This window comes from Trachemys scripta, chromosome 9, assembly GCF_013100865.1.
Source record: "Trachemys scripta elegans isolate TJP31775 chromosome 9, CAS_Tse_1.0, whole genome shotgun sequence".
NCBI lineage: Eukaryota > Metazoa > Chordata > Testudines > Emydidae > Trachemys > Trachemys scripta.
In genome coordinates, this window is record NC_048306.1 from 90,284,561 (window position 1) to 90,307,768 (window position 23,208).

General features: G+C 36.3%; 1 protein-coding gene across 7 annotated transcripts in view; it reads left to right on the forward strand.

The window, feature by feature from the left end:
* The window catches only part of NLGN1 (neuroligin 1), a 578,187-nt gene that overhangs the window by 271,299 nt on the left and 283,680 nt on the right, over positions 1–23,208 (forward strand). For 5 of the 7 annotated variants that reach the window (XM_034780940.1, XM_034780937.1, XM_034780941.1 and 2 more), the window contains 2 exons: positions 5,988–6,047; positions 16,080–16,232. In XM_034780940.1, coding sequence (XP_034636831.1) covers positions 5,988–6,047; positions 16,080–16,232 — 213 coding nt within the window. The remainder of the gene's footprint in view (positions 1–5,987; positions 6,048–16,079; positions 16,233–23,208) is intronic. The other 2 variants (XM_034780943.1, XM_034780944.1) reach the window with 1 other exon arrangement.

The following is a 23,208-nucleotide window of genomic DNA, read 5'->3' on the forward strand; positions in this document are numbered from 1 at the left end:
CTTCACTGCTGTTAGCACCCACGCTAGCTTGGGTATGCCTATGCATGCTGCAGTCAGACTCCCCAGTTACAGTGTGGGCAGCAGTTAGGAGCCTAGCTCCAAGTTAGGGTCATTTGGGCCTCTGAAAATCTCCTCCCAAAGAAATTCTGGTTCTGTTTCTCCCCCTAGCTGTTTTTTTTTTTTTAAATGACTAAAATTATTTTATACCACCATTCAGTAAATGACCATCATACTGGATCTTTCCAATTTGTCATAACATTTATACAGGCAACTGTCATAAAGACTTGCATCAATATGTAAACATATACACCTGAAACAATATGTCAGATGTCTGATTTTTAGAATTGCAAGCAATGAGTATAATGGAGCGTAAAGGTCTTAGGAGGTTGAGACTATCCCAAAATTAAATTTAAAAAAATCATTATACACTGGAAAAGTACCAACGTTATTTTGAAAAAATAATCTGAATTTACTCTAGTTGGAGTCCATGTCACCTAATGTTTGAAAATGACATCTGATCTAGCAAAACCTCAGCTATTCTTTTATAGCCCCAAACGTCTAAAATGAACAAATAAAATTTTATTTCGCAGATCTTTAAATGTCCAACCAAAACTTCTATACTAATGATGAAGGCATAGTGGTAGATGGATAGAAGCTCACCTAAATTAAAGGTAAATATATAATAATATTATAACAGGTATGGAGCAATTAATGTTGAACCAGAATTCCAAAATGTAGCAACCCATTTAATGAATCTTGGCAGTACCCATGTTGTTCCATTGTTAAAACCACCTTCACCAGTTTCCAGTTATGGGACAGACAATCTAAGCCAGGAACGACATTCATCTAAATGCAGGCACTCAAAGAATCATCAGTAGTGATTACCTGATCCCTGGACGCTACTTAAGTCCAGGGTAAAAGACCCATCTTTCCCCTCCTTATTATTGTGACAATAGAACATGTTGACTAGATCCACAGCTTGTAGCTACATTGAGTCCTGGTGAGGATTTGGTGCTTCTTTTTTTTAATGAAGGGGCGATTATGTGTATTATGAATTTTTGATGATTAGGGTTGCCAGGTCAAAAGCTAATAACATCCACAACTTTCATGCCTTTCAAATGCATGCATGACACAAAAGGCCATGGATAATTTCTCCTGAAACAAGACCATAAAGAGAATTTAGAATCATCTTTAATATATTTGAGAGTACATTAGTCCTGCATCAAAGGGAATGGTAAAAGGTAGTGTTAATATGGTTGGATTTTAATTATTTTGAAGCACATAATTATTCTTCAGTTAACCGCACAGAAATGCTGATTTTTTTATTCTATTTAAAAAGGATACTCCACTGTAAGCATAGAGTGGTCAGTTATAGAGATGTTAAAAATGCATTGTATCCTCCTTTAGCATTAGTTGGATTAGTCAGAGTGAAGAATCTGAATTACTGAGTTTTCAGTAATGTAAGAACCACTATTCTGGAATTAAATGAGTTCAGAGTTCATTAGGAGTTCTCCTTACACACAGCGTTCCTTATGTTTTTGCAATAAGACTGTTCATTGTCTTGATGACACATAAAATGCAATAATCACTTTCTCTCCCTTTTCAATTGACATAGGGTCTACTTTTCCATTAATGTTAATGAGTTGTGTATGCTACAATGGGAGACTCAAACCCTATAGAGTTTCGTGATAAAATAAATCACCCTGCATCAGCATTTTAGAGGTTTCAGTCTCTCTTTTTTCATAATTTAAGATACCTGCTTAGTGTGCCAATAGTTGATATTTATGGCATTAAAAAGAAGCAGAAATGATAGTTACAACTTGGTCCAGACCAGTGAGCTGCTCTTTCTATTTGAAGGCTAGTTTATAAACATAACAAAAGGATTTTTTTTCTTAATAGATGCACAAGTGTTAGATGGAATGAGTGAAAAAATAAGCGGAACTAGTGAGTATTCATCAAGGATACTAAGAGGCAAAAGTGGAACAACGGAATGAAAAAGTAGATCTAAAGCCACTTATAAATGTAGTAGTCTGGTGCCATAAGAAGTAATTCTGGAAAGTTAACAAGCTTTATTTTATGCTGCTCTGTCTTCCCTGTCTTGCTACCATTTAGTGAATTCTGTTTAATTAGCTTTTAGCACCTGCACAAAATATAAAATCAAAACCAATTGTTTCCCCAACGGAAAAACCCTATAGAATCTAATAGTGAATAAATGGCCATAGAAATTATTGTAGGCAAAGTATAGATGCATAAACATAAACTTTCTATAAATATTTATTTGAACCTAACTGAGAATTTTGTCCCTGCTATACATTTCCAGAGCTTGTTTAAATTTTTTATTGAAGGGATATTCTTGTCTGTTACATTCTGTAGGATTTTTCCATAAGGATTTATTTTCTTACTGCCTGAGTTGAACTCACATTGACTTCAGTGGGAGTTTTTCCTGTGTAAGGGCTGCAGGTTTGAGCCCTTTTCTTATTAACTTAACCTAGTAGGCAGACACAGGAACAGTATTAATCAGTGGAGTCTATTATTCCTGAGAATAAGGAAACAGTGGGCATTATTTACTATATTGGAACTGAGAAGCACTGCTGAAGCAAAGGAAAGCCAAGTCTAAAACCTCTACCATTGCTTTGGTAGTTTCAGAAGTTTGGCTTCCTATTGTCTAGCCTCAGGTACTATGGTTAAGGGGGCCATATAAGTACCTAACATAAATAGCCAAACAAAAAATTGCCACCGTTTCTTTAAGATCTCAAGGTTACAATGCCTTTCTTTTGGAGTTTAATGGTTCAGACAGCCACATGAGCAATAGTACTTAAACAGACCGTTCATCCAAGGACTACAGAGCATTTACAAATATTAATACATCTGAGAAGTAGGTAATTACTGATAGTTACAGAGGCCTCTCTACACTGTGATACGATGACCTAGGTTTCAGCCACATCAGTGGCTTCAGGAGTAGATCTCCCGTGGCAGAAAGTATATTGAAAGAGGTAGGCATTTGTTGCTCTGAGGTGGCCATTGCCAAAGTGGATGCTGCAGCCAATAAGGTTTGCAGGAATGGGCCAGGTTATGCTAGAAATCACACCTACTATTTATCTTGGAAGACTATCGAGGGGAGGGAGGGCAATGGTATTGCTACCTGCCTTCATCAGGAATGAATTCTCCCCACCAGGAGAAGAGATTAGTTGAGCCTCTTATTTTAGACTTGATAGAATCTAAATGTAAATCTGGGATTCCAGACTACACTGAGAAGACAAACCATGTTAAACTATGCTAGCCTGAAGTATGTTCCAGATCATTTGATTCCATTAACAGTGTGTTTCCCGCTGTTACTGGGAACTGTGTGTATTGAATATGGCCATGTAGGAAGCTGACCAGCAAAGTGACCACCTACGTTTCAAAGAAACAAAAGGCAATTTGATGAAAAATAGAGGCTAAGCTTATTTGTAAGGGGCATGTTTCACTTGTACTGTGAATCATTTTGCAGCACAAGATCATACCTTTATATAACAGTGTTTGATTCTCTGTATGACTGCTATTAAGATATGGGATTATATTGATTTTTAGACAGAGATGAAATACAATGTACCATATGAGGGACATCCCTTATAATAAGGGACTATTCATCTTTCTATTTGCAATTAAATGTTTTCAGTCCGAGAAAGAGAAGTTTCCCTCTACACAATTTATTTACAGAAATACATGAGACATTTGTCTTTTCAGATATCTCTAGGTTTGCCTGTGGATCACTCCTTTTAACATAATAGTTGTCAAGAAACCCTTAAAAAGAATACATATTTTTAACTGTAACATGCCATTACTGGTTACTATATGCATATCTCTTAGAATTGGTAATAGTTGATTCTTCCCTGTATGCTGTAATGAAAACACCTTTAAGTGAATGATTTTCTAGTTTCCTTGCTATACTTAGTGATTTTGTCCTTTTTTGGGAGTATAGTAGCTATGGTGTGAGAATGATAGCAGCAAATCAGTAGGGTGCTACCTGCATTTAGATAGGGTCACATTATGTAGATATCATAATTTGTAGCGATTATATTGAGGATTTCCATTAGCAGAAGCTATTGCATTCACCAAGGTTCTGAATTAAACAGAATGATTGTTTGCAGGTGTAATTGTAAAATTCTCTTGTTGAATTTATGATGTATAATTCCGGTGTTCTGTATTTAGAATGAGCTTGAAACTATTCTCCTGACCGATGCAGTAATTAAGGTATTCAACTGTGGTTTTCAACTACACCTCTACCCCGATATAACGCAACCCGATATAACATGAATTCGGATATAACGCGGTAAAGCAGCGCTCGGGGGGGGGGGGGAGGAAGGGGCGGAACACTCCAGCGGATCAAAGCAAGTTTGATATAACGCAGTTTCACCTATAATGCAGTAAGATTTTTTTGGCTCCCAAGGACAGCGTTATATCGGGGTAGAGGTGTATATGGTCTGGTTTCTAAATTCACAACTAAAATTTCATGGTACATCATGGATTATTTATGTTTGTCAAACACATGCACCTGGTGCAATACAAACAACATTTTCAGATTTTTTGTTTTTAAGTGCACTAATCAGAATTATAGCGTTCTTTGCACAGATTGCAGGCTTAATGTTGGATTACTAATATCCTATAACATAACAGAAGTAGATGGGAGCTTTTAAAAATACAAATGTTTTAACACTACTTCATTGTTCAATGTGCTTAAAGTTAATGCGTGCCTCTTGCCTACATGTACTATAGATATCGACACACACTTTTCATCTTTGTTCTTCTTTTTTGTCTGTTTTATGCATGAGAAAGTTCTTGTTTTCTACTATGTGCATGGCTGCGTTTTTTTAACTTGAGTCCTGTGTTTGTACTGATTGCTTTTTTTGCATGCAAATTACAGAATGTCATGGAAATTGGATAGCTCTGAAAAAGGGAAAGATAATACTGAGTTCCAACTGTCTTGTGTTTGTGCATAACTATGTGGAATACATGATATATGGAAATATTTTCATTACGGCCTTTGACTTTTCTTCTGCTGTATTTTTTATTACTTGCTAAGAGAGAAGGGCAATTTTTTTTCTGTTGCAAAAAATGATGAATCTCCTTACATGTTAATGGTACTTGTGTTGGCCTGGAATATGGAAGGGAATTATTAAACCTTAATTCCATTATTCTTAGTTTTGATTGTAAGATGTTATTTGCCTTCCTATGCTGAGACTTGAATAGCCTGTGTTTTAAATGTTACTTTTGTATAGATTGTGTGACATCTTAGTCCCACTGAAGTCAATGGAAAACGTAGCTCCCATTGACTTAAGTAAGGCCAAGATTTCACCTGTTGTTTCTAAAGCCCACTTTGGGACTTTCATATTTTTTAATAAATATATCAGCAGGTGGTCAAAGAAAGGTTATAGGGAATTTTCCGTCCACGGCTGTATTTAAATTGGAATATAATAAATGAGTCCAAAAAAAAAAAAAAGCCAAACCCATGCTTGTCGTTTTTAAGGAGGAGCTAAGATGGTTGGACTCAGAACTTTGATTTTACTTTTCACAGAAAATTTTCTCTTCACCAATTGTCAAGATATTTATCAGCAACATTATTTCATTAAATATGAGAGCTAATTTGGTTTTAGGTTGTTATGGTCACCATTTCTTCTTCAAATTTAGAAATGAAGGCGATAAATATATGTTTGTGGTGGGTATGCTTTTAGTAAACATTTCCTTTAATTCTTGATTTTTTTTTTAATGTAAAGTATCAGGCACTATTTGCCTCTCATGCTAGATGTTTCTAATAGCCATACCCTAGAGGAGAGATTTTGCTATAAAGTTTAAAAAACAGAACAAAAATGTGTTAGTTGAACTTCCCCCCCAAATGTTTTTCTTGAAACATCCTTGGGAATTTAATATTGACTATTTTTTTCCTCAGTCTTGTATATTCTTGAATTGTCTTTTTTTTTTCCCTCCATTTTCTCCATTCTCAATCCTAGGTCCCCTTACAAAGAAACAGACAGATGATTTAGGTGATAATGACGGTGCTGAAGATGAAGGTATTTTTTTTTTTGCCGCCAAACTGATTTGCATGACAAGGATCCCTGAAAATCTTTTTCTCCCCTCTTTTTTTAACTTCTTGTCTTTTGAAGATTTTTTTTTATTCCCATTTTTGATGTGTTTTGTCTTCTTGCTTGTTGTTTATATATATATATTTATATTTTTTTAATTCTTTAAAAAGAAAGAATGTTAAGTTTTACATTTTTATGCAAACGAGTAACAATATTTAAAGATGAGTGTTTTTGTTTTTTTGAAATGGACTTTTGATATGTTTCATCCCACCTTTTGACTGAATTTTGTCCATACTATTTGAACTAACACTTTTTTTAAGTCTCTCTGTACACCTTTTTGCATGTTTTCTAACCCTCTGTATTTATATATTTCACCAAATACAAATATTTCTTTCACCAACTGATCTCAGTTTGATAAACATAGAAAATATTGTGTTTATAAAGAGAAAATGTTAGAAAGCTCTTACAAAGTGTCTCTCAAGCAACTGAATTTTCAGTACAAAAGCACAAAAACCCTTCCCTTCTGCATTATCATGTCAAGAAATGTAAGCTCAGATACCTAATCTCACTCGGACAAGACGCCTGGCACTTAAATTGTAGCCAGATTTTCAGCTACTGTATATTGGCCTCATTCCATTGAATTCAGTGGAGTTGAGCAGATCTTCACCAATTTGATGCGGTCCATTATGTTTTTACTATTACGAAGATCTACAGTTGTCTGGGCTGATGTTATTGAACACATTAACAAACACTATTACAAATAGATAGTATGAACATGTTGAACACATTACTTTTGTTTATGAATTATAAACATTAATCATATAAGTCTAAGACTTTTTTTCATATTAGAAACTAACAACATGCAAGCACTGGTAACTAGGCCTATTTCTCTCAAGCAGTGTAGCCCATTTCTGTTAAGTTTTATAGTTCCAGATCTCATCTATTTTGTTTATTTTCAAAGAGAAAATTGAGGTGCTGTTTAGAAATTGCCAATGTTGTTGCCTCATCCCTCTCTTATCTGCTTTTTGGTCAAGTACCATTGCATGAAAGATAGAATAACTGTAACTACAGAGCTCTACCACTTTCCTTTTCATTAACACTAAAGAAAAAGGAGTACCATCTATTAACGGATGCTCATATTTTTCTTCAAATAGCTTCTGTGTAGAGATGTGAAAAATGAGTATTGTATCACCTGACTTGCTTAGATTCACGTGATCTGATTTTATTCACTTATGTTAATCCTGTAACAATACATTTTGATATTAAAAATATTAGCAGGGGCAAAGATTGCAACTAAATCCCAGTAGTTCTGACTACTGGCACACATTTACCTGTATTGCAAGATTTTGCCACTAGTATTCGACTGGCAGCTCCTATCCCAACACCCTTCTATACATTTAATGATAAAGTTGTTGCCCATCTCCATTCCGGTCTGTGTGCCATTGGCGTGTTCTGTTGCCCAACTCCCATTCAGGACTGAGAGTTTTTTGACCCCAAGATGGTCCAATATGTGAGTGGTGTATCCTTTTCCAATAGTTGCTTGAATTTTAGAATTTACAGTTAAATCTCTAGTGAGATACATTTAAAAGCAGAATATTCAGACAGGTGGTTAAATTCAGCTCAGAGTGGTAGTGACAGAGCAGTGATTATCAAATGGAAGTTCATTAGCTTATGTTAAATGAATTTCATGGTCTCATCCATTTTTGGAGGACATGTTGTCCATACAACCACCAGTATTGGCAGTCTGAGGAGAGGAGCCAAAGATTGTAAGGGTGTAAAGTTGAACTGAAAGGGGATAATTAATTACAACTATAACTAATTATTTTAGTTTATGGGACTGGGATTTCAGTCCCTCTGGCATCAGGGATGAAAATTGTACTCCCCTGTTCTGTGCTAGTGGGAGCAGATGGATCTGGGGGATTCATCCTGAGGTAAGGGTAGACACTGTTTACCCCTCCACCTTCCTCAAAGATTTCAAAAGGGACAGGTCAACTATATATTCCATTGGCGAGCCACAGTCACTATGGAGAATACACAGGAGAAGTGCTGAATTGGTGCATTTCCTACATGCTTTGGTACTGGGCTTCCACAGCCAGATAACTCTGAGGTAGCAGACAACTTGCACTGCTGTGACCTCATCTCCTCAGGCTGGACTTTCCAGCTCCAGGGTCCTGTGGTCTAAGTTGCACAGGCAGGATTGAAACCCCCCCCCCGCAAACCTCAAATTAAATTTACTTGGGGCAGGGTGGGTAAGCAAATAAAACAAAAGAACTGCCTCCTCTTCCCCACACCCTCCAAAAAAGCCACCCAAGATGTCAATATATCAAACCATGTGCCAACCTTACCCCCAGGTTTCCCTTGACAAATTCTGCAATACAGTTACTTGTGGTCAGTGCAAACATCTGCAGAGGACTGAACATTTAGGGGTAGCAAACACAAATATAAAAATAAATAAGTTACACACAAAAAACCCTATTCAGATTGGGCTGGCCATAGCAAGGAGGGCTGTGCTGCATAATTGTACGGTCCCTGTCACATAATTTAAGAATAATGTGTTGCAAAGAGCACAGGACCTTGCCTATGTTTCTTTAGAGGCTCAATGAGCCCTTACCAAGAGCCTGGATCATAGCCACCTGGCTTAAGGGACCACACAGTACTCCCTATGGAGTCAGTCTCTCACTTTAATTAGCAGCAGATTTCAATATAAAACAGTATTAAATAATCCCCAGTCCCATGTACTACGTGTTACTACTACAGCATCAGCATTCTCAATCGTTGCCAGCCCAGGGACAAAGGAGACTGGGATCAGTAATCAAACTTGGGTCTTCTGTATGTGCTACAACCATTAGGCCAGCCTTAATGAGATCATTTTTCATTTTTGTTTTCAGAAGACCCAAAGGCACTAGTGCACATTACAGGCTAATGATCTGCAAATTTGCAGTTTAAAAAATGAAGGTGTTTTCAAGTCCTATGAGTGTAAAATGTGTGCAAAGTCAGAAGTTATGTAAACTTCTTTGCTTTCCCATTTTGTTTGCATTCTTGCAACTGTATAACCTTTATATGTCTTAACAGGCCAGCATCTGTCTCACAAGAGCTGTACTAAACGTTTTGCCTTGTCTACACTTGGACGTTTTCTTGCCTGTTTTTGAACAAGGTAGCTACACTTGTGTTACCACTGAGCTGTGGTAAAAACACCTGTGATGCATGTAGCATTAATGAATCCGCACCTTTACTGACAAATGGGTAAGAAATATCTAGTGTAGACACAACATTAAACTAAGAGTTGCTCAGGCAGTGAATAAACTAGCTTCCCAGATCTGGAAACCTGGTTTGGGTTAAAAATGTAAAGGATTTGAATATTTTCATCCTAGTTGCCTACTAATTTTTGTTTAGTTCATAAAATTAAGTTAGTTTAATCTGGATTTATATTAAAAAGTACCTATCCATTAGGCACTTTTGGTACATATACATTAAAATAATTATTAGTAAAATCCTCAGCTAGAATTGTGGCTCAGAGTACTAGGTGCTGTACAAACATATGAAAACTCAGTCACCAATGGACTCCCCTCGTCCATCAGAAATCCTATGCACTGTGTAGCTCACCTATCTTTCTGTCTCACTTCATCACCATGGTATCAGAGCAGCTCAAAATCTTTAATGTGTTTATCCTCACAAACTTCCTGGTAGGAAAGTGTCTCACCCATTTTACAGATGGGGAACTGAGGCACGGAGAAGCTAAATGATTTGCCCGAGGTGACACAGGAAGTTTATGGGAGAGCAGGGAATGGAATCCAGGACTCTAAGGCTAGCCCTTCTCCACCACTTTCTCCAAAGTCTGGGAGAAGAGATAGACATTGCATCATGTTCTGAAAGTCAACAGACTGAAGCTCTATTGTACCAAGAAGGGAAGTGAATTCCAGGACTGTGTATTTTTTCTGGTGAAGAGCCCTCTACCAGCCTCAATGTTTTAAAAGTAAGCTAGGGACAGCTAACTCAACCCTCTCAGCAGATCTCTATTGCCATGGTAGCACAAGAAGAAAGGCGTTCTCTTGGGTAGCTTTATCTCAAACCATTTGACTTTAGAGAACAGTATATAGTAGTATACATTTGTTTATATCACAAAACAACCACATGCTTCAGCATAATTACAGTCCCAGCCAGGCTGGAAAAGCATAAATGTTGCAATTTAGGCTGGAGAGTCTTTGACTGATATACACAGACAGCACAGTGCCTGCTCACACTGTCACCTATGCATATTAGTTTCTCATTCCATGAGCATCAACATTTGAGAGTAAAAAATTTATTTGCATGTTAAATTTTTCAGTTAATATTTTCCCCCTCTGACTGAGAGCTTCTGTTCAATCTACATTGAATTTTTACAATGGTGTTGCTAACACTTCAAAATATAGGTAGTAAAAATTCTGACAGCCTCTTAATGTAAGCAGCTCTATTGGGTTCCATTATAATTATATCCCAACCAACCATTGGTAGTATGGTGAAGGGTCTGTCAGTTTTTGCAGTACTAACTTTCATCTTTCAGTAGTTTATAAGTTACTACTGACTTGGTTGCGGAGTCCTTCTCTAATTAAAACCTTATATTGCTGCTTACATATTAAAGGCCTATCAGAATTACAACTCTTGCATTTCAGACTACTTTGCATCTCTTACATTTATACAGTGCCTTTCATATAAAAAGGATCTCAAAGCACTTTGCAAATTCAGCAATTACTATATAGGGATCACTTCGTCCATCACTTAAATACAGCCACCTCTCAGGTGAAATGTAGCCAGTGGCTTAACCAGAGTATACAGCAAAATGACCCAAAAGCTTAAGATAGGAGCTGAAGAAGAATACTACATTCAACTGAAATTTGAGGGGGTATTTAGATAGGCTGAATGTAATTAGAGGATTGGAATTTTGTCAGAAGGTTAGGATTAAACATTCGCATTCTTAAGAAAAGTGCAATAGATTCTTTAATGATCACAAGCTGTCAGGCATTCAATTTGACAACACATCTAAAAGATGTGATTATTTTTAATGGAAGTTTGCATAATAAGATTTTCAGTGACACTGGCTTACACTATTAAAATAACTATAGATGTATTTAGTGTCTCATGGATTTGAACTCAAAGTAAAATGGCTTCAAAGGAGGTTTTAAACTGTGAAAATAGTTTCATTGACTGGTGCCATGTTCTCGTTATGCAAAATTTGTTAGAAAATTATTTTGGAATAGCTAAAACAGTACATATGTAGAATCTTGCTAAGTACGAAGTACATGGATTCCTGAACAGCTAGTTTGTTTGTAAAATCTTCTTAATAGTTTTCAACAATAACATGTTCAAACCCAAATGGACCTGAGATGGTAAATAAAAATGTCACATATCTCTATAATGTCAAAGTGAGACTTTTAAAAGGACCCTGGAACAAATGAAACTTTATGACATTTATTTCTGAAATTAGTTATTTATTCTTTATGCATTACTGTTGTGCCCAAAATCCCCGTTCAGGATTGATGCTCCATTGTGCACTCTAGGAACACAGAATAAGACAGCCTCTTCCCTGAATGATTTAATCTAATTAACAGCAGAGATAACAAGTGGTTGTAACAAACATTAAGAAGAAATAATAAGAGCATGTATTTACATAGGCCATATAAATAAGATAAATATCAGATGTACCCACTACGCATCTACTTAGACATTATCAGTTGGCAATTTAAGACCAAATAAATCACGGTATCAAGGCAAAACACAGGTATAAATAAATGAAGGGAGTGAGATGCCTGGAGTCAGGGAGGATTTTGAATAGAGGTGTCCCATATACATTTCTTTTGAAAATTTCCACACTTCTTGTCAGAAACTCCAAACTCTTGGTAGAAATACTAAACTTGTGACCTGATTCTGCAGGCCTTATTCACACTGAGACTACGTGCATGAGTAACTACTACTCAGCATGAGAAAGGATTAGGAACAGGCCCTTAGTGGCCAAGTCCACCACGGGTGACTTCAACAGAATACGCTATGGATAAACCTGTTCCCTGATTCACTCAGAATTAAATTCTGATTTCACGAAATCTGCAAAGGTATACCTGAATGTAGAATTTGGACCGCTGTCTAGACATTGCAATGTATTAAATTGAAGATATTCGAATGTCATGCAGTTTACTGAGCACACTGCAATACTCTGGCACAATGGGCTGATATTGGCTCAGAGGTTAGAGATGGAAAACACCTGTCAGGTCATTTAGATGGGATTTTCAAAAGTAGCTAAGGGAGTTAAGTGCCCAAGTCCTATTTGATTTCAGTGGGAGTTGGGCACCTAACACCAATCCAAAACTTTTGAAAATCCCACCTTTAATCCTTTTTCATACCAATACAGATTTATTCTTGCACAATATTTTTACTACTTTGTCCACTCTAATTTTTAAAGGTGTCAAACAATGGAGCTTACACCAGTTCCTTGGCCACATATTTCAAGGTCTAATGTAATTCGTTAGATAGTGATTCTTCCTACAGCCTACATTTCTGCTTTCTGAATTTCATACCAGTTAAATTATTAACTTCTAGTTAATAAACAACTCCTCTCTATCCCGAATGTTTACACCTATCAAATACACCCAGATGTGGATAAAGTACTGCAATCCTGTTCAAGCAAAATTCCCACTGACTTCACATGAAATGCAATATTGGATCTCAAAATTGAACAATCTCTAGTCTGTTTTAAATTACATTTCATAGTAAGGACCTGATCCTGCATTAGAATCTGCTAGCGCACATGTGCAGAGTCCCATTAACTTATTTGTCTCCTGATATAGGATTAGAGCCTTGGTATGTATTTCATCTGAGGATCTTGAGTTTGCTCTCAGGTGAGCTTGATAAAAGTGTGGGTCGGTCTTGTTCACTGTTAAACTTCCCTTTCCGAGAGTGAGACACGCAGAACCACCACCTTTAGTTTCTAGAAGTGGTTACCCTTAAGTCAAGGTTGAGATCTTTGACAATGCAGCATGTAGAAAATTTATATTGCATCTAGTCTTATCTGATGTGGCATATAGATAAATGGAGAATAATTTGCAGTGCTTGCCTGTTCTTAACCTTTTCAAGCATAATATTTACAGGGAAATCAGAGAAAGGCATAATGTAGGCTGAATTTATCAAAGAATCCTTTCTTTATACCTTGAACTTTGCTTTGCACGTGAATGTATAGTTCATCATTTGTTTCCGATAAAATCCACCCATTCTTCTCTAAATACCCCAATATTATTTTTCACATAAACAGAACAGTACTACCAAGATTTCATTACTGTTCACAGTTGGTGCCTTCTAATTCCATGTAATTTTAATTAAAGAAGAACTTGAAACAATCTCCCCCTGTGTTACTTCCAAGTATAAAATTAACAGTGTACAGTTTCTGCTGTGAACAGTCATTTAGTGATTTCAGATTAATAATTAATCATTGCTTTCTTAGTTGTATCCATGCTAGAAAAATTGGAAGCAAGAGCTGTGCGTAAACAGCTATTGGAAATAAATGCTTTAATGAATTTGAAAGGACTTTGCTCTACTCGAATTTGAAACCTAAGCATGTAATTCCATTGGACAGAAAAAGATATGTGCTCTCTTCACTTTAAACTCTGAGAGTGGCACATTGGAAAGTATTTATTGTGTGCTTGAGTGAAGGGCAGGTTATTTCATGAAGGGCAGGCCACTTCTAAGCATCATAATGGTTTTGAAATAAGTGATTATTCTAGAACTTGCAGTATAGAAGAGCCCATCTCTGGAGTTTGAGCACTCTGACTTTTTTTTTCAAAACAAACAACACAAAAATTATACAGTAGCTGTCCGTATAAAAACAAAAACATCTGTGTTGGCCTTTGTCAGATGAAGGAGCTCCTGTGTTTGAACAGCCTGATCTCATCATTGTCCTTGCCATACTTGGGATATGATTCAAGATAGAAGTATGAAGAGTTTTATTGAAGACTGCTTCACTGAGTGTGCCCAAAATAAAAGGAATAACTCATAAATCTAAGATAGCCTTTTCCACACTGATATTAAATGGAGCATGGACGGGAGAAAATTGTGAATATTGTTGTAATGAACATGGCTATCTTTCATAGTGAAAGCAAATTTTACGCCAGGATGTTGAGAGAACTCCCTCTTCCTTACTCTGGAATTTTAAACATCCTCTTCAGTCTGCTAATTTTCATAATCTCTTTGGAGACACGTTAGAATGCAGCATTGTGTGCTGTCTTTGGCAATGGAAAATGGTGAACTGGTAGCAGATGAAATCAAAATATCATTAATCCAAACATGTATCAATAACAATTTAATTTTAAACCTTTCCATCACTTTATATCTTCCATTTCTGAGAAAATGATAGTTAATCAAGTTTAAACAGTTAAGGGGCAAATTTGGCATTTATTAAAAAATCCTCCACAGAAGCCCAGCATAACTATTGGACCCACTAAGAAGAATCTTTAAAATGAAATTTGTAATTCAACAAGTAGCTGAAGTAGTATGGCTTCATAATAGCCAATAGCTATTAGTAGAATAGCCAGTAGTGTGACTTCATAATGAATGTTTAATGCTGAATTTGTCAGATGGACTTCCCCCACAATGGACCATGGAGGAAAAAAAAATGAGACTACTTCAGAGATCCACATTTTTACTTAAGTGGACACATCAATTTACAAATCACACTTCATTCTGGTTTTGGCTTGTTATTGTTATAGGTTCCATCTAATATTAGTAAATGAAAGTTCGGGGAGTTACAAAATTTTCCCCGTTTCCCCAATTTATTTACTTTGTGCATATGCAGCATGTTCTATATAGTCAATTTCAGTATTTCCCCACACAGTCATAGTGGTGTATATGCAGTATAGTTGTGGCTGTGTAGGTCCCAGAATATTAGAGAGAGGGGGTGGATGAGGTAATATCTTCTATTGGACTGACTTCTGTTGGTGAGAGAGTTCTGTGTGGCTTGAAAACTCATCTCTCACCAACAGAAGTTGGTCCAGTACAAGATACCTCACCATGTTTCTCTAATAGTTGTGTGTAGGCAGTGACTTTCCCCATCATCACCTACAAAAGCAAATAAGAGGAAAGCTTTTTATTTTCTTTCTTTCTCTTCTCACCTCCTTCCTTTTCAAAGGAAAATTTGATTATAAAACCAAAGAAATTACCATTTGGAAATTGGCAAGATTTGAAAAGTGTCTTCTGAAACAAAAAAGCTAAGATTTTCAAAAAGAGATGCCTGAAGTTCCATGCCAATTCAGTACTTTTGAAAATTAGGCCACTTATTCAGATACTCAGGTATGGATTTAGGAAACTAATTTCATGCAACTCTGTTCGAAAATCTTGGCCAATCTATACTTTTTCTCAATTATGTAAAAAAGTAAGTATCCTCTTATCCTTATCCTTATCCATCTGGCACAAAGTAGTATTGATTTGGGGTCTAAAGCACGCAAACTGTTTTCCCCAGCAGCAGCACAATAACTCTGACACTCTAAACTTCAGGCATGTTCGCAACTCCTTTTACAAGTTAGTTCTCTTACCTTGTTAGAAGCCAGCAAAGAATATATGACTTCGCCTACTTAGACATGGGGCCAGATCCAATTCATCTTAATAACACAATACGTGTGTTAGTATATGCCCAAACCTGTAGGTGGGATTTTCAGAATAGTTCATTCTTGGCTTAACTCTGCTCCTACTTATGTCAGTGGACAATTTACCATCAACTTCCATGGGGGCAGAATTAGGCCAAATGAGTGGTGTTGAAAATTCCACCTGTTTAAACAAACGCAATGACCAAATTATATGTGTTCATACATTTCTTGGCTTATTAGTCTGTTCAAAGCATGAAGTGTGGAAACAAACACTTGTGCCCTCTCCCAGCCCAGTAATTAATATATGTTGCTTGAGAGACACATGCTGAAAAAGCAAAATAACCTCACTAAGAAACATTATTGCATGTATCTTTTTTGCCACTTTCTTGGGATAAAATGTTTCTCAATATTTTTTTTCCAGACATTCGGGACAGTGGGGGACCTAAGCCAGTGATGGTGTATATTCATGGAGGGTCCTACATGGAAGGCACTGGAAATTTATATGATGGCAGTGTTCTGGCAAGTTATGGCAATGTGATAGTCATCACAGTCAACTATCGCCTTGGGGTACTTGGTAAGAAGCTTTTGGATTTCAATTAATCCCTGCTATCTGCATTGCACTTCATATTATTCATGAGAATATTTTCAGAAAACTGCTTTTGTCTTTGTTTTTAAAAGCCTTTTTCCAAAACAAGACTTGTTATTCTGTAGTTCCAAAACAAAATTTCTGCCTTTATATGCTGGATAACCTGGAATTCTGCTTCCAATTTAATGATATAAAAATATAATGCAGATGTTCAGATTTGCTGAGTTCATGTTGCCTCTTTCTGTCATTTATGAACATTATGTTGATTAGATGTACATACTGCATAGGGAAAATGAATTTATAGTATTCAAGTGCTAATTCAGAAATGGGGACTTTTTGTTTGTGAAGGGAAAAGATTAGAAATAATGCTTATGTTCCGTTGATCACCATGGCTTTTTGTCCTCTGAAGAAGCAAGAGATTTTGGGATACTAAACTGGCATTTTTATAACGACATTGTGCTTTCTTGATGTAGCTGGATTCCTTTGGTTTTAAAGTGGGAAGTGTCGGTCTAGTTAAGTACATCCAACATTTTCTAGACAGAATAAGAAAGTCAGAATGGAGAGTAGACTCCTACTGTTTTGACTTAAATGAATGATGTATGCTTACATTGGTGGTTTAAATAAGAAAGAGTTGTGAGGTTGACTCCAAACTATCTATTCATAAGTATTTCTTAAAGTAACATTTTGCCACTCATTCAGTATAGGCAAACTTGTGACAGAGCTGCCACCTTGAGACAACAAAATAACTTGTTTTTTCCATTGTTTTCTGCTGATATTTTGTGTTTTGAAACCCATGATGTGAATTGGATTCTAGGATATTATATAGACTGATATTGCAATAGTGTACCAGAAATTTTATGAAAGAATCATGACACTATATATAATATCCCAAATGGTTTGATAAACGGCAGCTAAATAATGTGATAAATAACCTGTTGTTTAGTTAACAAGGCCAGTGAACTTTATTCTTAGTATGTTAGCAGTAGGAAAAGGCTACTGGGAGTTATCGAGCATGTTGCTTTTGTTTTCCATTCCAGGGTCATATTATTTACTCAGTCCCCATTTCATTTGTGTTTAGTATGCATTTAGTCTTTTCATGAATTCATTAATTCTTACCGGCTGTCCTGGGTAACTGCCATCTGTCGATTACCTTTTTTGTTAAAAACTGGGGAATTGGAAGACAATGAATTTGACTTTCTCGCTATTCTTGCCTGCCTTTGGTTTTGATGTTGTCTAACTTCGATTCTTGAAACTTGGCATAATTTTAATTGTTTTACATTACACCCAGTCACTTTCACATGTAAAGTGAACATTACTATTTAAAGCTTATCTAGCTCTTTATTTAGTGTCCAATCCTGGCTTTAATTTGTCCGCAATTCTTTTGGCAATGCGACATGTTATCTTGTTTGCTTTTATTTCAATGTAGTCACACACTGACTTGTTGGTACAATAATTTGGGATTCACGTTCGTTGTCAATATATTGTCTCAGCTTTCACTTAATGGACTTTCCTTTTTCTAATTTATTTTAGTGCAGTTATCGCTGATGTATCTGCAGTACCAGTCCACTAGGCTAGGCTGTCAAGTGATATAAATGCTCCGTGTCTGATTGCATTGTTACTTATTTACTAGTTCCAAACTGTACTTGTAACAGCAATGCTGGAAATCTTATTTTTTGTACCAAAAAATGAACTACTTTGCATGATTCTATTTTAGCCTGAGATTTCAACATTGATCCCTCTACTAGCTGGGCTAGTAACATCTTACTAAACTTGCATATTCCTTGGTTCTCCCTCTGGTTTGTGTGGTCTTTCGGACAACAACAATGAAGAAAGAAGTACTTCTTTCTTTTTAATTGTAAACTGTATCGGTAAAACCACTAAAACTGAAAAGAGAACTGACTGCAGTAATACTTAAAATGGCTCTCCTTTCAAGTCAGCTTTCAAAAACTGACTAAATTTCAGGTTGACAGTCTTCCCTTAATACAGTAAACATACCATTTGCTTGCATATAAAATGACTGTAATACTTCACTATGTATCCACTACAGCAACAAGTCAGCAATTAAAAAGAACTTATACAGTATGCAGTTTTCTCCTCTGCCTTGCATCATTACTTTTTTCTTCCTTTAACATCGCTGCAGGTACTATTATACAATAAGTATTTAATTCCCCAACACAGGTCTTTTGGTATAAATGCAATAGATATCAACTTCGATTGATGCTGTTTAAGAATATTATTCAGCATTAAACAATTGTCCTGCAAAATATTAGTCTTTGCCGTCCACAGGATTTCACTCCTTGTTTCTCACATTCACTGTCTCCCTCACTGACAGAGCTTAACTATGTAAACACTTAAAAACTGATAAACATATTAAGCTATGTTGGTGGGGTGTGGGAGAGGGAGGGAGGAAGGAAGGAAGGAAAGAGAGGGAAGTCTTAGGGCAGAATTTGATCCACTGATATGTTTTTACAAGTACATGACATAAAGTTTTGTGGGCAGTGGTTCTCGACATTTTTCCATAATGAGACACCCTCCTATCTATCCAGGATTGAGCTAGGGTCTCCTCCTATTTAGCAATATGGGAAGGGCAAAGGTGTTATAACCCACAACACCATTTTGCAATCCCCAGGTTGAGCCACCTGCATTTTAGGGCAATATAAAGATGGTTTTTGAATTGTTTGTGAGTTGGTAATATTGCTGTTGATCCCTTTAACTTATTTAAATAGCTTATTTCTTTTCTTAACAATAGTAAACTCAAGCAGCTTAATTTTACTTTTTCAGTTTATTATTTATTCAGTACCTTCTCTGAGTGTTGCGCTCTTGGTCAAGTCCAGCTCTTTTGAATTACTGCTTTTTGTGAAACACATGGCAGGGATAATGCACATCTGATATTCCGGTAATTGCTAGTTCTTGAATACACATCTAACTTAAATCTTATTTCTCATTCCTAACTGATTGAAGTTTATACCGAGCAATCTATTTTTGATTGTTCAGCAAGCTTTGAGGAAACAGCACTACATTACTCTCAGGATCATACTATACCTCCTACATACGACTTTCTGCAATTGTGTATCAAAAGAAGTCACAAATGTATTGTAAACTTTTCTGATAGATGCTGTAGATTAGTTTTAGGCATTATGACCTTGTAACAGTTTCTAATAATTTGGTGGTCTCTTTCCAGTGCTCACTCTGCACTAGTGGTAGGGGAATGTTGCTGTTCAGATCTGGGTGTGGATTACTATGGAGCCAACAATAATAGACCGCTGCAGATGGACTTACTAGAGGCCACATTGCTCTCCCATAGCTTTTTCATGGGAGGATGGTGAAACTACATGGAGTTCTAGCCATCATCTCCTCTAATGGGGAAGGAATTTGCAGGTCTGCAGTGGGGTAGGGAATCCCATGTGTTCTGAGAATTTGTGAAGCTGCACTGAACGTAGCTTGAGACAATAAAGCTGCTTACACTGTCACTGGCCTGACTCAAATGTTAGTAGTCAGTTGAACTTGTATTTAGTAAAGAGAAGATGATGAAAATGAAGAGGGAGATTTAAAACAAACCAGAAACCTGATGAGGTTCCTGGCCCAGTTTTACTTTTGTCTGGAACCTGTCTCCAGAATAAAAGCCCATTACAATTTTTCTTTAATGACAAGAGGGAAAGAAGAGCTGTTTGCTCTGGAAGCTTGGGGACCATTGAATGGAAATAGATCATTTATATCTTTTCTGGCCTTTATATTCTGTTTAAATGCATGTCCTGTGCAATCTGCCTCTTCCAGTGAGGGATGGTAAGTGAAAAGTCTGATATCCTTGAACTTCTGAGACTCTCAAGGGAGAGCCCAGTGGTAAGTGCTAGGAAGGTTTTATGTCTTCTTTATAATAAATACAACTTGCAAAAGGGCAAAATGCAGACAAGTTAAATTTTGAGGTCAGTTAATTTAAAACTTTAGCTGTATATCTCAAATACCTTCATATAATAAGTGAACTAGTGGCATGTTATTTATTTTTTCTTCATTTAAAAAAAGAAACATGAAAATAAAGAGCCTCTGTTTTTTGTGATTAGAATGGGTTAAAAAGTCCTCCTTGGCTCTTACAAAAACACATTGAAATGACTTAAATACTTGCAGTGTTATTTTTCATGTCCTTCTGTTTGAAAAGAAATATTTAGAAAGGGCCAATACTTTGTGATTTGCATCAGGTTGCTTTACCATCTGTCTTCCTTGGCAGTGCCAGCAAAAGAGAGAGAGTTTGCCTATGCCTATTGCCCGATCATCTTTCTTCTGCGGCATTAGTTTATTTTTACAGCTCTTGGACTCTTTTTACCTCCCAGGATCCTAATGGGATTCAAAGGAAAAATAGTTCAGACAGTCTTTATTCCACCTCATCTCTAAACTGCCTGGGGGGATGTAAGGATGATTCATGAGAATCTTTCTCTGGAGCTAGTGATGGGCCTCATTTAAATTTCCCATTTTGTTCTTCCTATACAAGCCAATGAAAAGTTTACCATCGAAACAGCTAAACTGTTCTTCTAATGGCCTGAAGCAAATATTTGTAATGATCAAAGTAAGAACAGGAAACTTCTGATTTCTAGTTTTGAATATTCCATCTTGCTGCACTGGCACTACAAACAAATATCAGATCTCCTAAGAGTGAGAGACCACAATGTATATACACCCACACAGAGAGAAATACGCCGATAAATGAGATCCTCCTGGTTATATTGCAATAACTAATAGCAGTTTTCCCTGCTGAGAAAGCAGATGTAGGTGTGCTTAAATTCTGTAATTGTACAGTAGTCTTTTAAATATTTAGCAAGATGTTGACTTTGATAATCAGGTTAAAAACACTTACCTTCCTCTGTGGTATATTCAGCTAATTTTACATTAAAATGGTTAAACCTTTAATCACAGGTATTCCAATCACCCTTTCTGTTTTCTGCTACAGTTTCTGTGTGTGGGGTAGAGTGTGGTGAAATGCCTATGGGTTAACCTTACCCCCTTGTGTTCAGTGGAATCCAAATCTTCAACACTGTATCCATGGCATCTCTGATATTAAATGTATTGTGGACTGTTTAAAATATTTTTCATGGTAGCTATTTAGACAGAAATTGTAAACACCTGCAAATAAGTTACAAGTAATTAAGAAAAATCCATTCATTGTTAGCAGAAGCGATGAACATTTAGGATTTAGGATGTGTTTTACTATCAGTGTGGTTGTGGTACCTATTTATATGGTCCCCTTCGCTATTGTGTGTAGATGGGCTGAATTTAAATATCCACTGTCTAGCTTGAATTACCTGCATATTCTTTCATTTCCTCATATTCCAATTTCCAGAAGTTCATATTTCTGGGAATTGTTTTATTGTGTCAGTCAACTAGCTAGGACATTCCGTGTTATAATGGAAATGCCAACTAATTAGTTAAACCAGTTTTCCTCTTTCTGCAATTTCATTCCTATATGTACATTCTTAATAGGTGACACTTCAGGTGAGTCACGGTTTGCATTAGTTGAGAAATACTTATTCTCTCTGCAGGTCTCCAATCCAATCTCTCATCCGTCTTTGTAGTTACCAAAGTATTTCTTAATCTGTGTGGCATGTTTTTTAATGCGTGGTAACGATAAAATACAATACATCTTTATTTTGTACTGTACAGTGTCTTTGAAACAAACTGTATTCCAGAATGGTTTACAGAATTCTCTCATTTTGCTGGATAGCTATAATTTAGAGAGAGAGAGAGAGAAATGTCATGTGTTTCTATTCTATATGTCATGGTAATGCTATGTATCCTTGATAAATAGTTTTAAAGCTGGGTATTTGCTATTTAAGTATTTCACACTCTTGTCCCAATATTGTGTTTTGTTCCCATTTTACCTCTGACATACAGTTAGCAGTATTATTGGACCCAGTCCAGATTCTATACACCAGAGCTGAAATCCTGGTCATGTTGATGTCAATGTGAATTTTGCCATTGACCTCTGAGGCTGGGATTTCACTTTAGGATTTTGTAATCCTAGCTGGTGGACGAATATAGCAATTCTGTTTTGGAGGTTTGTTTAAAAGGCTTCTTTTTTCCAGTGAGTGTCCTTAAAGAATCAACATCTACCATACTGTTATTTCTGGTATTCCCTATAATTAGAACCGGGACTACAATACTGCCAAATACTTTGGTAAATTGAACTGCTGTTAATAGTAAAGGTTTTTGTTAATAGTTCTTAATTGTATATGCTTGAACTGTATTATTGTTTCCATGTGGAACCTTGAAAAGGCTTGTATATTAATAATTAATAATATAAAACAAATATTGATAAGAAGGCAAGCAGAGAATCTTCATTTTTACACTCGCAGTGAAAGTCAGTCTATAATTCCCTTTCCCACTCTTTTTACGCTTGCTAAAATGATAAGCAATTCTTAGAAATCTTAATTTTCTGTATGGTTACTCGGCAAATATAGAATGTTAGGGTGTTAATAAAGTTTGACTGAGTATTTCAATTCCAAGGAGCACTTTATTTTTATTTAATCTCTGAATGGCCCATTGTTTCTTTATAAAGTTCTTGTTGACTGTACGGTGCTGTGTTTTTTTCCCATCTTGTCATGGTTCCTTGTGTTTGAAAATATATTTTAGCACTGAATAGGTGATCTTTTAAAATTCGTACCCCTTCAGCTATACTCAAGGAGTTATACTGCATGGCTAAGATATATTGTGAAGATGTAATGTTCCGCCTGGCTTTGCAGATTGGTTATGCTTTGAGTTTCCAATCTGTTTCTGTATGGTAGATGAGTATCCAGCAACTTAAAAAGTATGAAATAAATGCAACCTGCTAAATACAATGGTTACACAGTAGATCCCACCATTTCGGTCTTTATCAGTACCGAATAGATAAGAATGTGAGTCATGTTTCCTGCACTCGAGATGGCAAAAAAGAGCACTGTCTGTACAGATGCATGTTGAAAGGGCTTCATGCTATTAG